The sequence below is a fragment of the Euleptes europaea genome, chromosome 7, assembly GCF_029931775.1.
Source record: "Euleptes europaea isolate rEulEur1 chromosome 7, rEulEur1.hap1, whole genome shotgun sequence".
NCBI lineage: Eukaryota > Metazoa > Chordata > Lepidosauria > Squamata > Sphaerodactylidae > Euleptes > Euleptes europaea.
Window position 1 is genome coordinate 78,909,491 of NC_079318.1, and position 24,458 is coordinate 78,933,948.

At 49.4% G+C, this 24,458-nt stretch overlaps 1 protein-coding gene across 1 annotated transcript; it reads left to right on the forward strand.

The window, feature by feature from the left end:
- Positions 1-851: 851 nt before the first annotated feature.
- Positions 852-21,430, forward strand: GCKR (glucokinase regulator). The gene is made up of 19 exons (XM_056852431.1): positions 852-925; positions 4,420-4,575; positions 5,455-5,523; positions 7,342-7,410; positions 8,208-8,281; positions 8,498-8,564; positions 9,780-9,833; positions 10,628-10,722; positions 12,323-12,428; positions 14,004-14,122; positions 15,489-15,587; positions 15,867-15,964; positions 16,078-16,154; positions 17,244-17,345; positions 17,908-18,042; positions 18,938-19,021; positions 19,285-19,434; positions 20,588-20,722; positions 21,263-21,430. Exons 1-19 carry the CDS (start codon positions 866-868, stop codon positions 21,428-21,430), a joined length of 1,917 nt encoding a protein of 638 aa, XP_056708409.1. The 5' UTR covers positions 852-865.
- The last annotated feature ends 3,028 nt before the right edge of the window (positions 21,431-24,458 follow it).

Below are 24,458 nucleotides of genomic sequence, written 5' to 3' on the forward strand. Positions count from 1 at the left end.
TTGGCATCAGATAGAAGGTGAGGGTGCATGCCGTGATCATGTGACGGCAGCGGGCCTTTGACCCTGACCTGGGGCAAACAAACTTGTTTTGCTGCGTGTCCCAGGCTCCAGGACACGCACCAGTGGGTAGATGGTGGCCTCTGGGTTTGAGCAGCACATTTGCCCTCAGCTCCCACACATGCAGACGTGTGGTGGTCAGCTCTGCCTTTACAAGAGGAGTCCTGTGAGGCCCGTCTCTCTTACCAGCTTCGACCGAGATAAACCAAGCCAACTAACAAAACAGTAGGACGCAGCGTATCGGAGAGCTGTAAATTCCATTTCCATTTCAGATTCTGATTGTGCCAGTTGGCAGCATTTCAAATGTCTTTGCCAGTCTTTTCCTGAGCTTCATCTCCCTGGCTACTAGAGCTCTCCAGCATCTGGAATCCTGGGATTAGGGGGTGGAATTTCAAAGGGAAGTAGACGTATTGCCACCTGCTGGGCCCAGAGACACCTGGACAAAACACCTGCATGGGAAGCCTCCCGCCCTCTTTCAGCCTCCAGCTTTTCCACGCTCTCGCTTATGGATCTTACACACAGCTCTGTTGTGGAGTGCGGCTGCGCGGCTGCGACCAGGCTGTCCGTTTCCTCTAGGAGAGCCAGGAATGACGCAAGCAGGCAGCTGTGTCCTCTGGGATCTGGTAAGGGCAGAGTTTGGGTCCCCTCTGGAGATAAGTAAGGGACTTCTGCCCACCAGTGGGGCATAGAGAGACAGAGGAGCTTGAAATTTAACTGGGAAGGATTAATCATTACTGCAGAGATCTGATAAGGCTAGGGCAAAGGCAGCCTCCTGGAGCTCAGAGCCTGCACTTGGCCACGAATTAGTATGAGGGGCACCAAGAAATACTCTCATGTTATTGACACACCAGACCCCGGCAAATGGGAGGTAAGATCAAAAGGAGAGGCTTAGGTGGGAATGGCTCACGCCTGCCGCTGGAGACCACAAGCCAGAGTGTCTCAGACTGCCTGGCCGACTGTGTCCACAAAGGACAGAATGGGAGGAATGTGATACGGAGGGAAGGGGGAGCTCCGCCAGTATCGCTCTTGTAAATGGAAGCCATTCGTTGCCAGTCTGTGAGGATGATCTATGGGAAGTGGTTTACAGTCATACAGGAAAGAGGGCTGTTTCTCGAGAAAGGGCCTCAAGGAAGCATATGCCACAATTGTAGGAGTAAGTTTACTTGGAAGCTAGCCTTGGTTTATTTTGATAGCCCTTCTAAGTAAGTGTGTTGAAGATGGTGGTTTTTAGTAATGGGTCCCACGTACCTGTCTGAAGCACCATCTGCTTTGGTCTGTGTGAGGGGCCTTCACTCCGTAGAAGAACACATGCTTTGCATGTGGAAGAGTCCCAAATGTAACTTTGGGCATATCCAGTTCAAATGTTGTGGTGGTTAAGAGCGGCAGACTCTAATCTGGTGAACCGTGTTTGTTTTACCACTCCTCCAACCAAAGCCTGCTGGGTGACGTTCGGCCAGTCACAGTTCTCTCAGAAGTCTCTCAGCCCCACCTACCTCACAAGGTGTCTGTTGTGGGGAGGGGAAGGCAATTGTAAGCAGCTTTGAGACTCCTTAAAGGTAGAGAAAAGCGGGGTATAAAAACCAACTCTTCTTCTTCTTTGCCCAAGACCTTGCAGAGTGGCAGCCAGCCAGAGCAGACAATAGAGGGACCAATGAATAGGGTTGCCAACCTCCAGGTTGTAGCTGGAGATCTCCTGCTATTACAACTGATCTCCAGCCAATAGAGATCAGTTCACCTGGAGAAAAACGTCCACTTTGGCAAGTGGATTCTATGGCATTGAAGTCCCTCCCCTCCCTTAAACCCTGCCCTCCTCAGGCTCTGCTCCCAAAACCTCCTGCTGGTGGCGAAGAGGGACCTGGCAACCCTGCCAATGAATGGCCTTTCTCAGTAGAAGGCCTCTCTGCATATGTCTGTCAAGCCATTACCTAGAAGTTCATCTGGAGCTGCTTTCCGTTTGCAGTTATTTGCCTGTGCATGCGAGGAGTGTTGCGTTATCTTTCATACTATGGAAACTTCATAAACAAAGTTTTATTTACATACAGTTAATTGGAATGGCTGTCTATCTGTTGGTTTCTCTTTGAATGTCTCTCTGGTTGTTAATTTCAATTTATGCATCTGAAGAAACGAGGTCAAAGTCCTGAAAGCTTTCTCTGGAATAAACCCGAATAGTCTTAAAGGTGCCCTTTCATTTTTGTTTCACACTGGATTGGCAGTATCAAAATCAAACAAAAATAGAAAATGAATGAGCGGATTCAATTGTGATCTGACTTGAGGAGATGAAGCATTGGCATCCATGGCCCATGTGTGTTTGGGCATAACTGCGTATAGGGCAATGAGAGTCTGTTTGGTTCTACGAAGCACGAAAGACAACTGGCTGCTTCCGCATAGAGATTTTGGCTTCCACTTTGACTTCCAAACTGGAGCATTCCCCCCACCCCCATCATCCATACAACATAATCTAATTGTCCTCTTTCCAGGTGTTCCCTGCCCTGAGGTAGCTTCATTAGCAGCCAGGTAGTTTCTGGACTCAATTCAAAGGACTGGGATTAATCACCAAAATCCTCTAATGCAGGGGTGTTGAACTCAATTGTTATGAAGGCCGGATACGACACAAATGTCAATTGATTGGGCCGGGCCATGCCCCGCCAGCCCAGATTGAGAGAGGGGGTGGTGTTTGCCTGGGCTGGGTTGCCGGCTGGATAGCAGCTCTCAAGAGGCCGGATGCTGCCCTAAGTCCTTATGTTTGACACCCCTGCTCTAATGTCTTCTGACAGCATTTCTTTGTGTATGAACCCCCGCCCTGTTTCAAGATCATCTGAGAGTGCCCTCCTCCCCATGGCTAACAGCCAAACCAGCTTCCTGGAAGCCACAAAAACCTTCTTGTGCTCTCTGGGGTGCTTCAGATCGGGCTTTGGACCCTGGAGAACCGGGTTTGATTCCCCGCTCCTCCACGTGAGTGGCGGAGGCTAATCTGGTGATCTGGATTTGTTTCCCTGCTCCTACACATGAAGCCAGCTGGGTCACCTTGGGCAAGTCACAGCTCTATTAGAGCTCTCTCAGCCCCACCTATCTCACAGGGTGTCTGTTGTGAGGAGGAGAAGGGAAGGTGATTGTAAGCCGGTTTGAGTCTCCCTTAAGTGGTAGAGAAAGTCGGCATGTAAAAACCAACTCTTCTGCTGCTGCTGCTTGGGCTGCAAAGGTTTAACTCTCCTTCTTCTTCTGCTTCTGCTTCCGCTTGTGGGCTGCAAAGGTTTAACCCTGGCTAGTTTAAATGCTACACCAGACGTTTTATGATCGGGTTACTTTTATGATATGCCCCCCGCCCCATATCATTGGTTTTGTCTTTTATTCCATTTGTTGTTAGTGTAAAAAAGTGCACAGAAATGTATTCTTCACAGATGACAGGAATCCAGATCCTACCACCATCCCCTTCTTTGGTAGTTAATGTCAACAATAACCATTCATCAAAGTAGCCATATCTCTTTGAATTAGAAGGTTCACACTTTCTAGTAAATTTTCTCCCCTCCCATCAAGGAATTAAGAGCAGTATACATGGCTCTCTATGCCTCATTTTATCTTCACATCAGCTCTGTGAGGTAGTTTAGGCTGAGAAAAAGTGACAGGTCCAAGGTTATTCAGCAAGTGTAATGATAAGAGTCAGGGTCTGAACCCAAATCTTCTAGATCCTAATCGAATGCGCTGACTACTATGCCACAGTGGCTTTTGTAGCCGTCTTGGCTCAGGGACCCGATTCCACTTGCCTCTTGTTCAGACAGACAGTTATGCCACACAACCCTAACCATACCCCTTTGGGTGGTTGGGTCCAGGCTGGGCTGAATTCTATGAGGGCTCTTCACCCAACTTAGGGTTGCCAACCTCCAGGTAGTAGCTGGAGATCTTCTGCTATTACAACTGATCTCCAGCCGATAGAGATCAGTTCACCTGAAAAAAATGGCCACATTGGCAATTGGACTCTATGGTGCTGAAGTCCCTCCCCTCCCCAAACCCCACCCTCCTCAGGCTCTGCCCCAAAAACCTCCCGCCGGTGGCAAAGAGGGACCTGGCAACCCTAACCCAACTCCACCTTATTGCCCCCCACACACACTCCAAGTGTGGATCTCTAGATTTGTTCTGGAGATTTGGATGTGGTACCCTATGCAAAATGCTGTGGACAAATATTTCAAGGGCAGCCATTTCAAGCAGTACTTAGTGTCGGGCTGTAGGTATGATTTTTGGAGTTGTTCGGAGCTTGGCATGTTATTGCTGCGGTGGCAAGCTAACTGCCTTTGTGCACCATCCTTCTGCTTAGTACTTTCCTCAGGCCCTGACCCTCCCATGACTTCAATGCCTTTTGTCTTCCAGTTGGCCGGTTACGAGGCAGCCCTGCCCATCACAGAAAAGTCAAACCCCATCACCCGAGACATCGACAAAGCTGACCCCGCACAGATTGTCCAACTCCTTAAGGACTGTGATGCTGAGATCTTCCAGGAAGAGGATGAGGCCTTGGTCAACTATAAGGTAACTCACTCTCCCAAGCCGACCATGCTGGAGGGAGGATTAGGATTTGGCCCATTGCCTGGATCCTGAGCCAGTTTAGACAGTCTTTTCTTGGGATCCGGTGAGCAGAGGCACCTGCCTAGGCTTGCCAGCTTCCAGCTGGGGCCTGGAGTTCCCCTGGTCTCATTGCCAGACTATAGAGATCAGTTCCAACTTCCTCTGGAGGAAATGGCAACTTTGGAGGGTGAATTCTATGGCATCACACAGCCCTGTTGAGCTCCCTTCCTTCTCCAAACTCCACCCTCCACAGGCACCATCCCCAAATCTCCAGGAATTTCCTGTACTGGATCTGGCTCATCATCTGATCGTTGGTAGAATCATAGAGTTGAAGGAACCACCAGGGTCATCTAATCCACCCCCCCTGCACAATGCAGGAAATTCACAACAACCTCTGCCTAGGGTTGCCAACTGCCAGGCAGTAGCAGGAGATCGCCTGCTAATTCAACTGATCTCCAGCCGATAGATATCAGATCACCTGGAGAAAAATGGCCCCTTTGGCAATTGAACTCTATGGCGTTGAAGTCCCTCCCCTCCCCAAACCCCATCCTCCTCAGGCTCCGCCCAAAAAATCTCCTGCCGGTGGCGAACAGGGACCTGGCAACCCTACCTCCCCCCCACACCCCCAGTGACTAAGGTTGCCAACCTCCAGGTACTTCACCTATGCCCAGAACCAATCAGAGATCCGTTTGAACTCCATAGGGGCACACAGGTTTCATAAAGGTATCTGTGCCCTTCAGTGTGTCCATTTGCTTTGTTAGCTCCCTCTGGCCTGGGCCTGAAATCAGGGTGAGCTCGATGTTGAGAGATACAGCGCTCAAGCCCTTATTGTGTCTCCCTCAGAGGCTGTACAGTGACTCGGTGCTGAAGACCATGATGGACATCATTGTGAAAGTACAAGAGGTGCTGAAGGTACAGCAGGTGGATGCACACAGCACTGCGTGCATGTTGGTTGAAGTGTGTGTGTGCGGGGGGGAGGGGGCTGGGCTAGGCCCTGCAAGTTTCTTGAGGCCACCATAATTGAACAAGGCTCCTTTCCCTGCCAGGGTTGTTGAACCCAAAGTCCAGTGAATTCAGTCTGGTTCTTAACTGCAAAACCAGGGAAGACCGTCTTCTTTGCTCTTGCACAAGGGGACCACCCTGTTCTGCAGACGGTGCTCTGATGGCCAAAAGCATCCACACAAGCTGGGCTCTTCCCACAGTGATTTGCCAACTGGTCTATCCTCTACCTGCTTGTTCAGATTTTCTCCTCTTCGCTGATTGCCCAATGGGATTTTTTTTCATACAATGGAAAGAATAGGAGAAAGGCCATTTTGAATTTCTTTATTTATTCCTTACTTCTCTCATGACTGGAACAGCTTGGATGACTGAGCCTGGGGGACCCCCTCTGATCTCACACACAGCCTGTGTCCTGATTGTGAGGCAGCCAAGGGGGACAACAGGGATTCACAAAGCCTGGCTCTATGCTGTAGTAGTAGCCTGTCCCTCTGAGCTTGGTCATAATACCACCACCACCCTTCAGCTTTGCAGCACATAGCTGGTGGGTACTTGGGGTAGGGGCCCCCTTCCAGATTGATGCCTTCTGAGTGCTGGTAACCCTACTCACAGTTGGACAGATTCTGTGATAAAGTTGGTGAGCTCTGAGGGTTCCACAGTGAGAGCCAGCGTGGTGTAGTGGTTAAGAGCAGTGGTTTGAAGTGGTGGACTCTGATCTAGAGAACCGGGTTTGATTCCCCACTCCTCCACATGAGTGGCAGATGCTGACCTGGTGATCTGGATTTGTTTCCCCGCTCCTACACATTAAGCCAGCTGGGTGACCCTGGGCTAGTCACAGCTCGGTTAAAGCTCTCTCAGCCCCACCTGCCTCACAGTGTCTGTTGTGGGGAGGGGGAGGGAAGGTGATTGTAAGCCGGTTTGAGTGTTCCTTAAGTGGTAGAGAAAGTCAGCATATAAAAACCAACTCTTCTTCTTCGCTTAATTGCCATACACAGTATCCAAGGTGGAATGCAAGAATGAAGTATGCCATGGTGAAAATATGGTGGGGCTACCTGACTGGGGAAGGGGCTGATAAAATTGTCCCAGGGCCTGGCCTATAGCAATAGGGGGCTTCATGGAAATTCTAATCCTAAATCTGTATGGGCTGGTTGTGGTTACTCAGTGGAGATAAGAATGACCTCATGTATTTATTTAGTAGGTATTTATTTCCCCCTTCCTCTAAGGAGCTCAGGGCATTTCCGTTGTTTTGTGCTCCTCCATTTTACCCTTACGACAACGCTGTGAGGTAGGTTAGGCTGAGAGTGAATGACTTGCCCAAGGTCACCCAATGAGCTTCATGGCAGAGGGGAGATTTCAACCTGGGTTTCCCAGATCCTTGTCCGACACCCTAACCACTGCACCACACTGGAACATCACTACTTCACGTGCTCAGAGGTGTCCACATTGCAAGGCACTCAAAACCCAAAGGAGGCAGTGCCCCCTTGTTTCCACGCCTTCACCGAGGGGTGTGTTTTGGCAGCCACTGCACAGGAGTTGTGCCAGGGCGGGAGGTGCCCCAGAGGAAAGGCTGCAGCTTCCTTGCCAGCAAGCCCCAATAGAGGCAGGAATGGGCGGGGGTAGGAGAGTCCCACTTTGACATCTCTTTTTGCAGCGTGTGCAAAGGAGCCTGGTGTCAAGATTGGGCCAAGGAGGGGGGCTGGCTCTCATCCATCTTTCATCCTCTTCCTTCCCTAGGAACCAGACAACACCCTCATTGTACTGAGCGGTGGTGGCGCTTCTGGCCGGCTGGCCTTTTTCATGGCTGTAAGTTCCCTGTTTTCACCTCTTTCCCCTCCTCCCTTCTGTGTCTGTTATAGGTAATAATTTTTAAAGTGCCTTAAAATAGATTGTACTAGGGTAGGGTTGCAGGTCCGTATTCGCTACCAGTGGGAGGTTTTTGGGGCAGAGCCTGAGGAGGGTGGGGTTAGGGGAGGGACTTCAATGCCATACAGTCCAGTTGCCAAAGTGGCCATTTTCTCCAGGTGAACTGATCTATATCAGCTGGAGATGAGTTGTAATAGCAGGAGATCTCCAGCCACCACCTGGAGGTTGGCAACCCTATAGTGGGGTCTCCAATGTAAATTGGGGACTACTCTTGGTAGTAGCCCTTAGATGATAAGGATGCCAACCACCAGGTGGTGGCTGGAGATCTCCTGCTATTACAATGGGTATCCAGGCAACAGACATCAGTTCACCTGGAGAAAATGGCAGTGTTGACAATTGGACTCTATGGCATTATGAAGTCCCTCCCCTCCCCAAACCCTGCCCTCCTCAAGCTCCACCCCTAAAATCTCCAGGTATTTCTCGACCTGGAGCTGGCAACCCTAACCAACAATCAGGTCATTTCTTGCAGAAAGTATCACCTATGAACTTCAACATTCGGAAGTGGCAGGGTATAAATATCTTGAAAGACAAGATGTGCATACAGGAGTGCTAGAGAACTGCCAGGGAATTGTTACCTTGTCCATGAAGACCCTTTGAATTGTAGCCTCTTAGTTGGGGGAGTACATGTGGGCCGTATAGCCAGGCTTCTCATTGTCTGTCTGTCTTTCTCTCCCAAGGTGTCCTTTAACAAGCTTCTGAAGGGCCTGGGGCAGCTGCCACAATATACGTACATTATTGCTGGGGGAGACAGGTGAGGGTGTTTCACAACTGGGGCTGAGAAAAATGGCCACTTTGGGGATTGGGGTTGCTAATCCAGGGTCTGTGGGACCTCCTTTTGGGGGGTTTGGCCCTGCCAGCTGGATAAAGGATTCTGTTTTGTGTGTGATGGGATTGGCTGGGGTTCTTGGCTGTGGAATTCCACATCTGAGGGGTTGTAAAGGCCCTCACAGTCACTTTCTTCTTACAGGTCTCTTGTAGCATCACATGAAGGACCAGAGGACAGCGCACTCCTGGGCATAGAGGATCTGAACAAGGTGAGACTGTTGCGATGAGGTGTGTGTGTGTATAAGGCACAGAATAGTCTATAGGGTTGCCAACCTCCAGGTACTAGCTGGAGATCTCCTGCTATTACAATGGATCTCCAGCTGATAGAGATCAGTTCACCTGGAGAAAATGGCCACTTTGGCAATGGGACTCTATGGCATTGAAGTCCCTCCCCTCCCCAAACCCCACCCTCCTCAGGCTCTGCCCCAAAAACCTCCCGCCAGTGGCAAAGAGGGACCTGGCAACCCTAGTGGTCTACCAGCATCTCGACCCAAGTAGTCCTGATCCCCAGAAGTGGCATACAGAGAAGCCTGTCTGATGTGCAGATTCTGACCAAGAGAACCCCGATGGTAACCCTAGGGCCTACTGCCCTACTGTCTTTCCCATGCAGAGCATGTCCACACTGTGAAGCTATATAGCACTCAAGGCCCCAACAAGCAAAGACCTGTTTTTAGAAAGGCAGAAGTAATTGGGCCAACGTTGTCATGTACAAAAGGTGCAAACAGTAGTAGAGCAACATACACTGACCTGGATAATGCAGGCAGCTCGATCTCATCAGATCTCAGAAGCTAAGCAAGATCAGCCCTGGTTAGTATTTGTATGGGAGACCACCAAGGAATACCAAGTTCACTATGCAAAGCCAGGCAATAGCAAACCACCTTTGAACATCTCTTCCCTTGAAAACCCTATGGAGTCGTCATAAGTCAGCTGCAACTTGATGGTGGGGGGAAGGTTGGGAGGGGCCGTGGCTCAGCTAGTAGAGCATCTGCGTGGTATACAGAAGGTCCCAACTTCAATCCCTGGCATCTCCAGTTTAAATAAAGGATCAGGAAGTAGATTTTGTAGAAGACCTCTGCCTGAGACCCTGAAGAGCTGCTGCCAGTCTGAGTAGGCAATACTGACTTTGATGGACCAAAGGTCTGATTCATTATAAGGCAGCTTCACATGTGTTCACACATATGATCATTGCCATAAGGATTCCCAGTAGTAATCTGTAGGATTGTTTATAACACCACACCACCAGGTACACAACACAATGACGGGGATTCATGTGGCAGAGAGTTCCTTCCCACTCCCCCATCATACCATACAGCAAAGATGGAATGAGATGAAGAACTCTTCCTGGATAGGTGAGGAGGGCTGGCACAGCAGATGCTCTCTGGCAGCAAGGAGTGACACACACACCCCTGCCTTTTCTCACTCAGGTCTGCGAAGGGAAGAAGAAAGTCATTTTCTTTGGGATCTCCTGTGGCTTGTCGGTGAGACGCTCATTCAGGGGTTGGGAGGAGGGAGGGGCTGTTCAAGGCTCCTAATTGGTACCAGGAGGAGTGGAAAGGAGTCCCTAGTCTATGGAGGAATGCAGGGAGGAGGAGAAGGAGGAGGAAGAAGAAGAGTTTTATATGCCACCTTTCTCTACCCTTTAAGGAGAATCAAACCTGCTTACAATCTCCTTCCCTTCTTCTCCCCACAACAGACACCTTGTGAGGTAGGTGGGGCTGAGAGAGTTCGGAGAGAACTGTGACTAGCCCATGGTCACTACTCAGGACCCTGCTCAGTACCCACAGATCTTCTCAGGACCCTTTCTAAAACTATGCTGCAGGGGCAGTGGATGCCAGAGCCAAGGAAGCCCTTCCCCCTTGGACTTAGCTCCTTCTCATCTTCCAAGTGGCTCCCACTTCTGCCTCCTTGCCCCCAACTGCTTGCTAGCCCAGGCTGGGCTTCCTTCAAGGAAGCTTGGGGATTCAAAGGGAGGGAAGTCTCGTGGGTAACTTGGCCACAGCACACTCCTCTTTCACCGCTGGTAGACAGCTGCACCAGTAAGCTGTTGCCTTATGGGGCATGTGCCAATTTCTGAGTTCCCCATATTGGAGATCCAGATTTATAAAAGGAAATATGGATGGAAAAGGGGAGGGTGGCATGATCCTGGATTGGATATTATGGGGGGATACGTGTGTGGCTCTAGGACCATTATGATATTGAAGCATCTGTTTGCAGCGGGGCAGGAGAGGGACAGTATGGTGGTGTCTCACTGGCTTGGTTTGGCTTATGACAGGCCCCCTATGTGGCTGGGCAGCTGGACTTCTGCATGAACAACCTGGACATCTTTGTTCCGGTGCTGGTGGGATTCAACCCAGTCTCAATGGCCAGGTAAGGAGGCAGAGAAGGGTGTACTGGAAACAATGGCTTAGCAGTCGAGGTGCCCAGTCTGCCAACAAGGGTTGAGGTCTTTCCTGATCCTGGTACCCAAGTCCAGACTTGGCTTAGAAGGTATGCTCAACAGGCCCCTTTAGCCTGGAAGATATGGAGCCTGCATACTTAACTGTTTTCTCACATGGCCTCTGATCTACTTGGGTGCTCTCCCCAGAATGAGAATGGGGGTAGGGGGGGTAGGGCTGCTGGTGGCCTGGTAGGTTGTATGAACTTGAAGCTGCTTTATACTGAGTCAGACCAGTGATCCATCAAGGTCCTGACTCTGTCAGGAGCTCTTCAGGGTGTTTCACATCACCTACTACCTGATCCTTTTAACTGGCGGTATCAGGAATTGAACCTGGGACCTTCTGCATGCAAAGCTGGTGCTCTTTTGCTGAGCTAAAGCCTCTCCGTTGTTAGCCTTATACCTCAAGCAGCTGCTCCATCTTGCCCTCCTTCTGAACTCTTCTTAATTGACTGGGATCTAACTGGGGAGCCCCTAAACTGCTGCTAGTGAAAAATGTCCCCTGGGCACCATGTGGGGGGCCTAGTCTCACTTAGGGTTGCCAACTCTGGGTTGGGAAATTCCTGGAGTTCTGGGAGTGGAGCATGGAGAGGGCGAGGTTTGGGGAGGGGAGGGACCTCACTGAGATTTAATGCCATAGAGTCCACCTTCCAAAGCAGCCATTTTCTCCGGGGGAACTGATCTCTGTTGTCTGGAGATCAGTTGCAATTTTGGGAAATCTCTAGGTCCCACTTGGAGGATGGCAACCCTAGTCTCACTCCAGATGTGGGGAAGTCTCCCAGCTTAATAGCCTCCTGTCAGCCAGCCTGGTTTGCCTTCCACCTGAAAAGTCTGAGAACATTTTAATGTGCATTTCTTCTAACTAGCTGATGGATATTAAGGGCCATGTTCAAATATTTACTTCATTTATACACTGCTTTTCTCCCCAGTAGGGACCCATAGCAGCCCCAAACTCTCTATTCTCCTCCATTTTATTCTCACAATAACCCAGTAAGTTAGGTGATGCTAGGGTCACCATCCTCCACTGGAGATCTCCCAGAATTACAACTGATGTCCAGGTGATAGAAATCAGTTCCCCTGGAGAAAATGGCTGCTTTGGGGAGTGGACTGTATGGTATTATACCCCACTGAGGTCCTTTCCCTCCCCAAACCCTGCAGGTTCCACCCTCAAATTTCCCAACCCAGAGTGGGCAACCCTTGGCTGAGAGTTCATGATTAACGGCCTGGCCCAAGTCACCCAGTAGGTTTAATTGGCAGAGTTGGGAATCTGGGTTTCCCAGATCCTGGACTGACATTCTAAACACTACATCATACTGGTTCTCTCAGTTTTTAAAAGAAATTAACAATGTCCTTTAAAAAATGAGGCAAGTCTCATAAGGGAGGACATCCTCCTTGAAAAGATGTCAGACTGTGGCCTAGACGAGCCAGTCTGTGACCCAAAGGGCTGCAGCAGAGCATTGTGAAAAGATCCAGGGCGAAAGGCCTTTGTCTCCTCTTATCTCTCAGCCCTTCCCACCCCACATCTCCCCACAGGAATGAGAAGATAGAAGATTTTCACTCCACCTTCCGACAGGTGGCCGAGCGGATGGAGAAGCTGCAGGAATCCCACAAGGCCTTCATCCTCAACCCCGCCGTTGGGGTAGGTGATGAGCAAGTGTGCAGAGGAGCTTCTTCCTATGAGCTTCCATCTGTGCAAGCTTAGGACAGGGGAGGCGACAGCTGGCAATATTTGGATTTGTTTCAAATCTTCAGTCTGGTAGCAGAGATCGGCATTTGGGGCGAAAGCTTGGCAGGCATTGGAACGCTTCCACCCCCAGCATCTGCCAGTCCACCCTCACTTCCGGCTTGGGCAATCAGCCCTTACCCAAGCAAGAGAGGACCAGCCCTGCTCAGAAGCTAGGAGGGAAGTTGTTTTGGTTGAGGCAAGCCCGCTGTTCCAACTAGAAATCCCTCACTGCTTCTCAACTCGCTCCCTCAAGCATGTTACAAGATACTGTTATGAGTGCTCATTTCTCCGAGCAGCAAGAAGTTCCAGGAACAGCTCTGGGTTAGTTTTCTTTCGATTTCAGTGCATTGGAGAATTGTGGTGGTTGTCTAATGTTTGCTTCATTTGCAAGAATACAAGGCAAAGGGGCTCTGCAAAGACAGGGCTACAGATCCACTACCCCACAGCAAATCCCAAGAGAGGGAAGGGGCAGAGAGAGATCTAGCAGCCCCAACGTGTTTCAGCCAAGTCCCTACTGTCTGTCTGCTTCTTTCTGCACCTGTTCTTTAACTGGAGATTCTCTCTTCACACGCACTTCTCTGCCACTTCCCTCGGGTGGGTCATCTTCCCCAAGCTCCCCTGGATGCTTAAATCGAGCCATCCCCCAACTGGCACCAGCTGAGAAACCACCAGCCGACCATGCGGAGCCATTCCCTTAGCAGGTTGCATTTGGCAACGTGGGCTCTAGCCCTCAGAAGCTGATGCTGCGGTAAAGCTGTTGGTTTTTAAGGTGCCACAAGACTCACAAAGGGATGGTTGGCTAGCAGCTGCAGCAATACAGTGATGGGGAAAATACCTTTGTCAGGACCTGGACTTTCTTGAGCCTGGTTACATGAAATCTGAACTTGCTGATATGTGATAACTTCCACAAGAGCCAGCATGGTGTAGTGGTTAAGAGCGGTGGTTTGGAGCAGTGGACTCGAATCTGGAGAACCACGTTTGATTCCCCACTCCTCCACATGAGCAGCAGAGGCTAATCTGGTGAACTGGGTTGATTTCCCCACTCCTACACATGAAGCCAGCTGGGTGATCTTGGGCTAGTCACAGCTCTCTTAGAGCTCTCTCAGCCCCACCTCCCTCCCAGGGTGTCTGTTGTGGGGAGGGGAAGGGAAGGCGATTGTAAGCCGGTTTGAGTCTCCCTTGAGCGGTAGAGAAAGTCAGCATATAAAAACCAACTCTCCTCCTCCTCCTCCTCTGACAAGACGGCGCTCAAGACTTTAGCCAGGATCTTGTTTGTATGTTTGTTTACTTCAAAAACATTGAGGGGAAAAAGGCATATCAATCTTTAGAAAGAAATAATAAACTGGAGAAAAAGCCACTGCCAGTCACAGGAGGTAATACTAACCTTCAGAGACGGATGGTTGGCCTCCATATTAGGCAGCCTCATGTGTTCAAAGAGCCAGGGGAGAGGGGGATGCCTTCATCAGCGGTGCTTTCTCCCTTTCTCAGCCCGAAGGCATCACCGGCTCCTCGCGGATGAAGGGCGGCACCGCCACAAAGGTCCTCCTGGAGACTCTGCTTCTGACAGCTCATAAGACTGTTTCCAAGGACAGCGAGATCTCAGAGAAGTGAGTAGGCGTCGTGAAGGGGAGCCCCACGCAGTAGAAGACGTTAGCCTAGCAGTGTCTGGTGTAGGGTTGCCTACTCCATTTGGGACATTCCTGGAAATTTGGGGGTGGGGTTTGGGGAGGGCAGAGTTTGGGGAGGGGAGCTCAGCAGGGATGTGATGCCAGAGATCCCACTTTCCAAAGCTTCCGTTTTCTCCAGGGGAGCTGATCTCCGTAGGCTGGAGATTAGTTGTAATTCTGGGAGATCTCAAGCCACCAACTGGAGGCTGACAACCCTAGGTGCCTCTCTTGAAAATGGGGAGGGCCTGTGGCTCAGTGGTAGAGCATCTGCTTGGCATGCAGAAGGTCCCAGATTCAATCCTTGGCATCTCCAGTTAAAGGAACTAGGTGAGTAGGTCATCATCATCATCATCATAAACCCTTAATGGCATAAAAATTATTACAATTGTTACAAAAAGGGATCATAAAACATAAAATCAGTGAAATAAAACAAAGAACAATATAATCAAATATCAGAGCTTGCAAGTTTTTGCACTTTCATCACATCCACTAGAAAATTGGCAACACCCTCAGTAATCTCCGGTACTGAATCATTCAATAAAAATTGACATTTTACTTTATTAGACAGGTGATGTTTTGAATATAACCAAGATTTTAACCATTTCCCACGGGATGTTTTGTAGAGAGAACAGTCAAACAGTATGTGTTCAATTGTATCCAGGGAGTTGGAACCACAGGGACAAATCTGTTCCTGTATTGGGATTTGGTATGATTGGTGGTACCTTCCATACAGCATCCTTGATGGAAAGGCATTGACCCTAGCAAGAGAGAATGCTCTACGGAGGATAGGGATATCCAGATTGTAAAAGTAGTGGGGGATACTGTCAATTTTATTCATAAGACCCAACATTGCTGAAGAGCAAACATAAAGTTGGATTGGGTGCATCTTTTGAAGCTCCATATCTAAGAGACGTTGTTTACCGTAATAATTTTAAAAATGTGGGCTTCAGTAGTTGGAGCCAAATCTTCCAAAGAAACTCTGATAGATCTTATTTTGGTCAAAATTATACAATCCCAGGAGGTATTGTGAAGTTCTTTTAACAACAGTGATAAAAGGGAACCACGCTCAGTTCTAAAATATAGTTTGAGCCAATATCGAATAGTTAATAACCAAACCTTGGTTTCACACAAATTTTGGAGGTGAGTAGGTGATGTGGAAGACCCCTGCCTGAGACCCTGGAGAGCCGCTGCCGGTCTGAGTAGACAATACTGACTTTGATGGACCAAGGGTCTGGTTCCGTATAAGGCAGCTTCATGTGTTCATGTGAAAAACTGCTCTACTTCCTGTCCCTTCCCCCTTCCCCAGGTGTCTCCTGGAGATTCTACGCACCTATGAACGGGCCCACAAAGTCACCTATAGCCAGAGCAAGAAGATTGCAGCCCTGGTGAAGCAAGCAGGCACCAGGTGAGCTTGGGGCATGCAAAGGGATTCTTGCTCTAGTGCACATGGGGCCAGGAACATCTCCATATCAAACAGAGCCTCCTGCTGGTCTGGGTGTCTCCACGTGTGTGGGCAACGTGGTGGAGTGCTTAGAGTGTCCGATTAGGATCTGGGAGACCTCACAGGGATGTTGTTGGTTGGAAAGAATGGAGGAGGGAAGAAGGGTGCATTGGGTCCCCATTGCAGAGAAAAGCAGTCTAACTATCTACGTAAATAAATAAAACCTCATTCTTTCTTCCCCAGCCTACAGAAAAAGGCCTATGTGTACATGGTAGGGTGGCACACACTGGGCATCATTGCCATCATGGATGGAGCAGAGTGCATCCCCACCTTTGGGGCAGGTGAGCCCCACCATCCATGAAAAGATGCCCATAATGAGGGCCAGGGGGTGGGGACATCCCTTCATTTATAGAGGTAAGGAGCTCACTTCCTTGTTTGTCAATTTGCGGCACAGACATCAACGATGTACGGGGCTTCCTTATTGGGGATCACAGTGAAATGTTTAACAGGGAGGCTGACCTCATAGCACAGGTGAGTGGCCAGAGAATGAGGGATGGGGCAACCAACAGGGGAAGGGGCTCCAATAGGGGATAATGCTCCAATTCCATCTTCTCTTTACACTTTAGGTTTGTTGGGAAGCATTTGGCTATGCTTCCTTTCAGGGGTCAGGTTAATGACCCAAAGTCCACAGTCAGCAGATCCGATCCCCTAGTTTTGCACTTTCCCCTGCCAAAACGAGACTTCCCCAATGATTGAGGCCTCTTTTTTTTAATTCAACACAATATAAAACACGCACACACAAAAAAAACTATACCACACAACAATTCTACTTATCAGTATCAGTCTTGGACAAGTTACTGTTTGTAAATAGCTGGAATGGATATGAACCTTCTAACCTAGACTAATATAAAACCATTAAATACTTGCAAAGCATAATATTAATTAATACCCTATTATCCTACTATTTGTGTGTGTGTGTGTGTGTGTGTGTGTGTATTACCTAGGATATTACACTTTCATGTTTACTGATGTCAAGAATTTACTTAATAATATTTAACACGCAGAATAATAATAAAATAAAAAGTAAAAGTAATAAAATACTTTCATATATCATAACCTTATTTAGTTATCCCATTGAAATGTAATTATTCTATATAATAACACTATCTTCAATTATTAATTGCGAGAGAGAAAGTTCTTCTCACATTATAACTTTCCACTTAACAGAATTACTTAGCAATATATACATAATATAATTTCTAGTTCTTTGTAAAGTCTTCTCTCGGGTTTTTTGTTGACAATGTTCATCAGCTTGGCCATCACTACGTATTCTGCAAGTTTGTCTAGCCAGTTACTCAACACTGGAATGCTTGAGGCCTCTTTTCAAGTCTCTTGAGTCAGGGGACGGCTCTTTGTGGCAGGGGAAAATGCTGCCATCTGTGTCTCAGATCCGTGGGATCTAGCCCATATTGTTCACATTCTTGGGTTATTACTCCCAATGGAATGTGATGACTAGACCAAATAGAGAACCCTCTGCTTGGTGCCTTGTGTCCTACACAATGTGTCCTACACAATGCCATAGGGTGTTTTGACAGCTTTCTTCTGACTCTTCCTTGGCAGGGGCCAAAATTTGCTTTCTCTGAAGAAGATTTTGTGAAAACTATCCTGCCGACACTGACAGAGCTTGACACCGTCCTCTTCCTATTCACAGCGGATGGTGAGGTCTGATAGGGCCTGGATAATAGGGCAAGAGGGGCTGGGGGTGGAAAGACAGAGGGATCTGTAGGATTTCAGCAGGCTCTGAGGGGTTGGCAACAAATATTGCTTTGAGAGCTTGGCACTTTCTAAAAGTTGTATGTCACTCAGTGGCAGAGCATGGGCTTGGGATGCCAAAGGACCCAGGTTTGGTTCTCAGGTATTAGGACTAGGAAAAGACCTCTCCTAGCCTGACAGCTGGCCCAAGTGATACTGGGCTGAATTCAGAAGAAATCCTTAAAGCATTCTGATTGTTCCTTTTGGAACCTTTCAAAATTTAGGCAGCTCAAAGGTGCACCTGGCTGGCCTTTTCTTATGTGGGGCCTGGAGATTTCCAGATTACAGAGATTAGTTCCTCTGGAGCAACTGGCTGCTCTGAAAGGGGGACAATATTGCATTATACTCTGCTGATATCCCTCCCCTCCCCAAATCCTGCTCTCCCTAGTCTCCACCCTGAAATCTCTGGGGATTTCCCAACTTGGAGTTGGCAACCCTAACTTCTATTTATGCAAGACTTGGTAGAAGGGAGCTCCCATACTCTCACCCTCCCTGTCTCTCACCTGCAGATGACCTTGTCGAGGTGGAGAAGCTGGCGGTTCAGGTGAAAGAGAGGACGTCAAATATGCAGGCGGTCTGTCATGCCTCAGTTGGGCAGTACCTGCCGGTAAGAACCCCAAAGGGCTTCCTTTCAGGTGGTTTGTGCTTAGCAGGGCCTTGTTTCCTAGAGGATGGTTGGGTAGGGCCCAGGGGATCCAAACCCAACTCATTACAGAAGGTAATGTAGTCTGTCTGGGCCTCAGGTAGCAGCTGTTGGGAATGATGCATCTATGCCTGGGACCTTAGAGAACCATTGTTAGTAAGGATAGACAATACTGAGCTGGATGGACCAATGGTCGGATTCTCTTCAGGACCACTGCCAATGTTCATGCAACACGTGTCTATGGCTCAGTGGCTGAGCCTCCGTTTTATGTACAAAAGGTCCCGCGTTCATCTGATATAGAACCTCAGGTAACAAATGGCAGGAAAGACTCCCGTGATATAGTGGTTAGAGTGTTGGACTGGGATCTGGGAGATCCGAGTTTGAATCTTTGCTCTGCCATGGAAGCTCACTGGGTGACCTCAGGCCCGTCGCTCATTCTCAGCCTGACCTACTTCACAGGGTTATTTTGAGGATAAAATGGAGGAGAGGAGACTGATGGAAGCTGCTTTGGGTCCCCATTGGGGAGAAAGAGGTAAAATAATTTTACAAATGAGGTAAAATAATTGGCTACTAACCAGCTTAGATAGCCCTGGGGTTAGATAGACCAGTGGTATGAAGGAGCTTCGTATGGTCATGATTTCTCTGCACACAAAGATGACACCATCGTTCAAGGATCAGGGCAAAGAGGCACCACCGTGGGGCCAAGAGAAGCAGCTCCTCTTTGCCAAAATCTTTTGGGCGAGGGCATGTGCTCAGTGTGCTTCTCTGGCCCCTTTTGCCTCTCATTTTGGAGCTCGGCCTTGGATCTAAGGAGCTCTTCTGTTTCTCTCCACTCCTCCTCCCCTTCTCCGCCCCACAGGCCTCTCTCAAGAAGCTCTTCCCCTCCGTCATCAGCATCATGTGGCCTATCTTGTTCCTCGAGTACGAAGGGAATTTCATCCAGGTAACCCACGCAGCAGGATCAGCGGGTATTGGCAGGTGGGAGGAAGGTGTTCTGGGCCAGAACATGGGAGTTGTTTGGCTCGGATTCCTTGGAGCTGCCTCTGGGACACTTCTTTGCAGGGGGAGCTTCTTATGGCCTCCTGGAGCTGTCGAGAAAGGGGTCTGTTACACTCGCAGTGGGAGGGAGCACTGCCATTCCCTGCCAATCTGCTGTCTCCCCATCCCTCCAGCCTTATTCTTCTTCTGCTCCTTGGCTCTGCACAGAGGTTCCAAAGGGAACTGAGCACCAAGTGGATCCTGAACACGGTTAGCACCGGGGCCCATGTCCTGAAAGGCAAGGTCTTACGCAACTACATGGTGGATCCGAAAGTCAGCAACACCAAACTCTTCGGAAGGGCAGTCAGCATCCTGCAGGTATCAGCTGGGATTCTGCACAGTTTAGCTTGAGCCATCCCAAGTACCAATTTGGGTGGGGGCTTGACTTGTACCATGTCTGAAAGAGCCCTGTCTCAGCCACGTTTCCATTCTATGTCAGGGAAGGATGAGGCGAGACCCTTCAACACCACTAACAGGCTGGAAAAAGCACCTTCCTCCATTTCTTAACTCTCTGGGGCTGGCCCTGTGGGTCCCATTGCTCATCTTTATTTCTCTCACACATACGAATCCCACTCTCTTCTTCTAAGGGCCAAGCTACATGTTACAATTTTTGACAGGTTGCATGTGGATTCCCCAACTTGACTTTGAATCTGTCAGTTACACTTCACAGTGAGAGTTCCCTGCTGGGAACTCCTGTCCCAAGCATCCGGGGCCCTGATTTAGATCCCGACCACAGCACACAGGGGCTTTAGTCTCCCCCCTGCACCAGTTTCCTGACCTGAAATGGCCTTGGGGGCACACTGAGTTCCCAGTAGGGAACTCCCAGCTGATGTGTGGCCGATTCAAAGTTAGGATGGGAAATGCAGACATGACGCGCCAAAATTTGTGACACATAGTTTGGCCCTTTAAGGGACTCTGCAAGCGTTAAGAGTCAGCGTGGTGTAGTGGTTAAGAGTGATGGTTTGGAGCGGTGGAGTCTGATCTGGAGAACCAGGTTTGAGTCCCCACTCCTCCACATGAGCGACGGATGCTAATCTGATGAACTGGATTTGTTTCCCCACTGGTCCGCATGAAGCCAGCTGGGTGACCTTGGGTTGGTCACAGCTCTCTTCGAGCTCTCTCAGCCCCACCTATCTCACAGAGTGTCTGTGGTGGGGAAGGGAAGGTGATTGTAAGCCGGTTTGAGTCTTCCTTAAGTGGCAGAGAAAGTCGGCATATAAAAACCAACTCTTTTTCTTCTTAAGCGGAGACAGGGCCTAGAAAGGTTAAGAGACAACCCTGCAAGGGTTAAGCAGAGACAGGGCCTGGACCAAGAATGTTCAGGTCTCCCTGCCAGTCCAAGGGCCTGTTACCCCATACAGACTCTGTGGGGCTGTAACTGGTGTGGGGAGACAGGGGTCCTCTCTCAGCCAGTTCCAGTGGCAGGGAGTCGCTCCTTTTGCTACTATCTGACAACCGTCCCTCCCGCCAGAGGTTCACGGGACACTCGCAGGCCAAGTGCTTGGAAGTGCTGCTGCAGGTGATTTATGATCCCGAGCCTCTCTCTGAAGCGATCCGTGGTGCTCCAGTCTCCAAGCACATTGCTGTGGCGACAGAGAAGACCAAGGTAAGAACCTCCCTTCCTCCCTGTCTCAGAGAGGTGTATGCACACGTGGACTGGGATCTGTTGCCAGGTCCAGCCTAGTAAAGTTCAGCCACTCCCGCACCTCCCACGCCAGTTGGTGCTCTATGCTGGCCTCTCCCCTCTTCAGCTCTACATCTAACTTCAAGGCCCTACCCTTTGGCTCACTTGTCACTCGTAGCTCAATTGTCTGAGCACTGGAATGAACCAGACAGAGAATCCAGCCCTAAAGGACTCTGATCTGGAGAATCGGGTTTGATTTCTCCACTCCTCCATATGAGTGGTGGAGGCTAATCTGGTGAACTGGATTTGTTTCCCCAATCTTCCACATGACGCCAGCTGGGTGACCTTGGGCTAGTCACAGCTCTCTTAGAGCTCTCTCGGCCCCATCTACCTCACAGGGTGTCTGTTGTGGGGAGGGGAAGGTGATTGTAAGCTGGTTTGATTCTTCCTTAAGTGGTAGAGAAAGTCGGCATATAAAAACCAACTCCTCCTTCTTCTCCTTCTTCTTCTTTTCTCTGCCAGGTTGTTCCCACATCTCTGCTCTGCCTTCTGCGCAATTACTCAGTCCAGGAGGCCCGCTCCCGCCTTGATGCTGCGACCACCATACGCGGTGCCCTTGATGCTGCGCTAAATGCACCAGGACGCAAACGAGGGGCTAGCAAATCAGATCCCGACGAGAACAGCACGTAGGGCTGACTGTCAGCCCCGAGGGTCCTTATGGGAAGGGGGGCAGGTGACCCTGACGCTGTTCCAAGGTGCTGCACTGGGTGGGCAAACTGTCTTCCAGCCAGAGACGATCAGGAGAAGTTGCTTCTGGCCCTTCCTTCCTTTCCCCCACCTAGTACTGTCTCTCTTCTCCCAGCAAGAGGGTGAGGCAAAGGAGGTGTCTGGTGCATCTTGCAGGGAGAACTGCATCCTGGGGTGGGGGGACATATCCTGTGGACAAGGGGGCCTTGAAGCAGTTAAGGCGTTAAGGGACGCCTGATTGTTTGAGCCGTCTCAGAATCCTCTCTCTGCTGGGAAATTAAATTGTTCCTGCAATTCCCTCCCCTCTTTGGTACAGCGGAACTGTGCAACTGATGAATTACTGCTGTTCATTGCTCTGCCAGGGTGGAGGTAGCTAGGATTCGGAAAATCCCTGCACCTTCCCTCCTTGGAGGCAGATTTTCACTGTGGTGAGGAGGGGTGGTCCATGTCCTGCAATCTCACTTTTTGTAATAAAACACGTGCCCATATTCTGATGCATTCTGTCCTAGCTGGGTGTGGGAGAAGGCAGAGGTTTCATTTCCTGGAAAACCCCAGTCAGGGACTGTATTCCCCACCTGGTTTAGGGCACAGGAGGTCATCCTCACCCTCCATGAGCCCTCAGTGCCTCACACGGCAATAGAAAGTCTCCGTTTGGCCTGATGTGACCTCTCAGGGAGAAGTCCTCGGATCTGTAGAGAGGGAGGCTGGGTGCCACGTACTTGGGGACAGCGTCAGCAGTGGCCTTGGCCGTCCCCTGCCCTCTCTGCCCCTGACTGCCCTGCAGTTGCTGGCCTTGGACAACAGTGAGCATTGCGTTCCTCTGCACTCACATGGTGCTGCATTGTTGCTTACAGGCAAGAGGGCCTGGACAGGCAGCAGGCCCTGAAGTTCATCACTAGGGTTGCCAACCTCCAGGTACTAGCTGGAGATCTCCTGCTATTACGACTGATCTCCAGCCGATAGAGATCGGTTCACCTGGAGAAAAATGGCTGCTCAGGCAATTGGACTCTATGGCATTGAAGTCCCTCCCCGAACCCTGCCCTCCACAGGCTCCACCCCAAAAACCTCCTGTTAGACACAGCTTTGCTAGCACTTGGTCAGGCCACACACACCAGAATGGTCCTGGCTCAGTCAGTCATCTGCTTGGCATGTAGAAGGCCCCAGGTTCAATCCCCGGCATCTCCCGTTTAAAGGATCAACTAGCTGTGGATGTGAAAAACCTCTGCCTGAGACCCTGGAGAGCTGCCAGTCAGTAGACAATACTGACCCTAATAGATCAATGATTTGACTCGGTGTAAGGCACCTTCATGTCTGTTCATACTCATGATTTATGCTTTAATTCATTATTTAGATCTTTCTAACCTTCCTTCCTCTCATTGGGACTCAAAGCAGATTGCAATATTAATTCACAAACCCCAATATAATCATAATAAAAACACAGCAATAGTTCTACAACAGCAGAAAACAACAGATCCCTAATACAGCCAAAACCGGCTGCAAGAACAGCTTTCATAGGAATGCTTGCCTAAACATCTCCATCTTAGAACCTTCTAAAAGACGCAGCAATGAGGCTGCCTTTCTGTCATGGAGGAACGGACTCAAGCTTTTTCCTGTTCCTTCTGGTTGGTCCTTAGGAGGTCAGAAGGTCCCCCAAACCAGCCCAATTCTCTGCTGGTGACTTCCCTTCTTTTTTCAGGGGTGCCAACGACAAAATGGGTAGGCACCAGCTGCCACCAATGACTCTGATGCTACCTCCTGTTGGATGGAGTAATACATCTAGCACCCTGTACCTGCATTGCCGTTTAGAGGCTCTGCCTAGTTGCCACACCTGCCCAACTCCACAACTCCACACATTCAAGTTGTCATGCTCCCGGGATGACATGCTGCCCTGCTGCCCCTCCCCGTCTCTACCCTTCAGATAGCAAGACTGAACAGGCATGTTGTTTTCCCAGAGATGAGACTTGAAGCATTTGAAATATTTTATGAAAAGTTGAATGAATGAATGAATGAATGAATAAAAATATTATGCACATACTGTTCAAGCATTTCAGGCTGAGCAAGGGAACAAAGAAAAGGTGAAAACGCGCAGTCTTCTTTCCCTACGCTAGGTACTTGCTAACTGACATTTATATAGGACAGACTAGCCTTACTTGCAGTTGCAGTAGTTTAAAAGTTCATCAGCACCTTAGTTCTCCTGGTTGGTACTTCTCTCCATGGTCCCTTGCTGCACGGACAAGATGGCATCCCTAGGAGACCATCACAGCTTGTGCTCTCAAGTCAAGAGCAAGATGTAAGAGTAAGAGAAGGACAGCCAGTGTGGTGTAAGGGTTAGCGTGTTGGACTACGATCTTTCCTCCTCTGATTTTTTAGCCCTTGCTTTTAGCCCTGCTGGCCACCCAAAAAAAGAAAACCTAGAGGTACCTGCAATTTTCCCCCAGCCAGGGTACAAGCAACTCCTGGGTGGCTTTTTTGAGCAATAAGACAAGGGGAGGAAGGGGTTACAGTCCTGTCATCTAGACAAGAGGTCTTCTCCCTCCGAAAAAAACATAACTGACCTTGGAGAAACTGAACCTAACAGCTTTGGCATGCTCCTGCATCTGCTACATTGCCAGGGATGCTTTCAAGTGCCCCCCCCCCCATCTCTGGCATTCCTATCCAGCACAATTCTGCTTCTCCTTCTGCAGCATAGCTGTCTTATAGGAGGGGTTTTCTGGTTTATATTGCTGATCAACAGATAGAAGTGGATTTTTTTTAAGAATGGTAAAAAAAGAGAAAGTAGAGGCTATTGTAACATCCTGTTTTCTTTTAAGTTGTTATAAACCTCTCTTTTTGGATAGAAGATTGGGAAATGGAGTAGTAGCTACCTAGGGTGTTGCTTCACTTTGCCAACCAGAGTGCTCTGGCCAAGACCAACAGTTTCTGTGAATTTTTCAGGGTAAAGTCATGTGAACTGACAGAAGCGCGCTAGGAA

What these genes read in the sequence shown, in the direction of transcription:
- GCKR (XM_056852431.1), top strand. Translation starts at nt 866, where the DNA reads ATGAGGGGCACCAAGAAATACTCTCATGTTATTGACACACCAGACCCC. An exon ending in CAGACCCCGGCAAATGGGAG is followed by an intron (nt 926 to 4,419) that starts GTAAGATCAAAA and finishes TTTGTCTTCCAG; the next exon opens with TTGGCCGGTTACGAGGCAGC. An exon ending in GACAGCGAGATCTCAGAGAA is followed by an intron (nt 14,123 to 15,488) that starts GTGAGTAGGCGT and finishes CCCCTTCCCCAG; the next exon opens with GTGTCTCCTGGAGATTCTAC.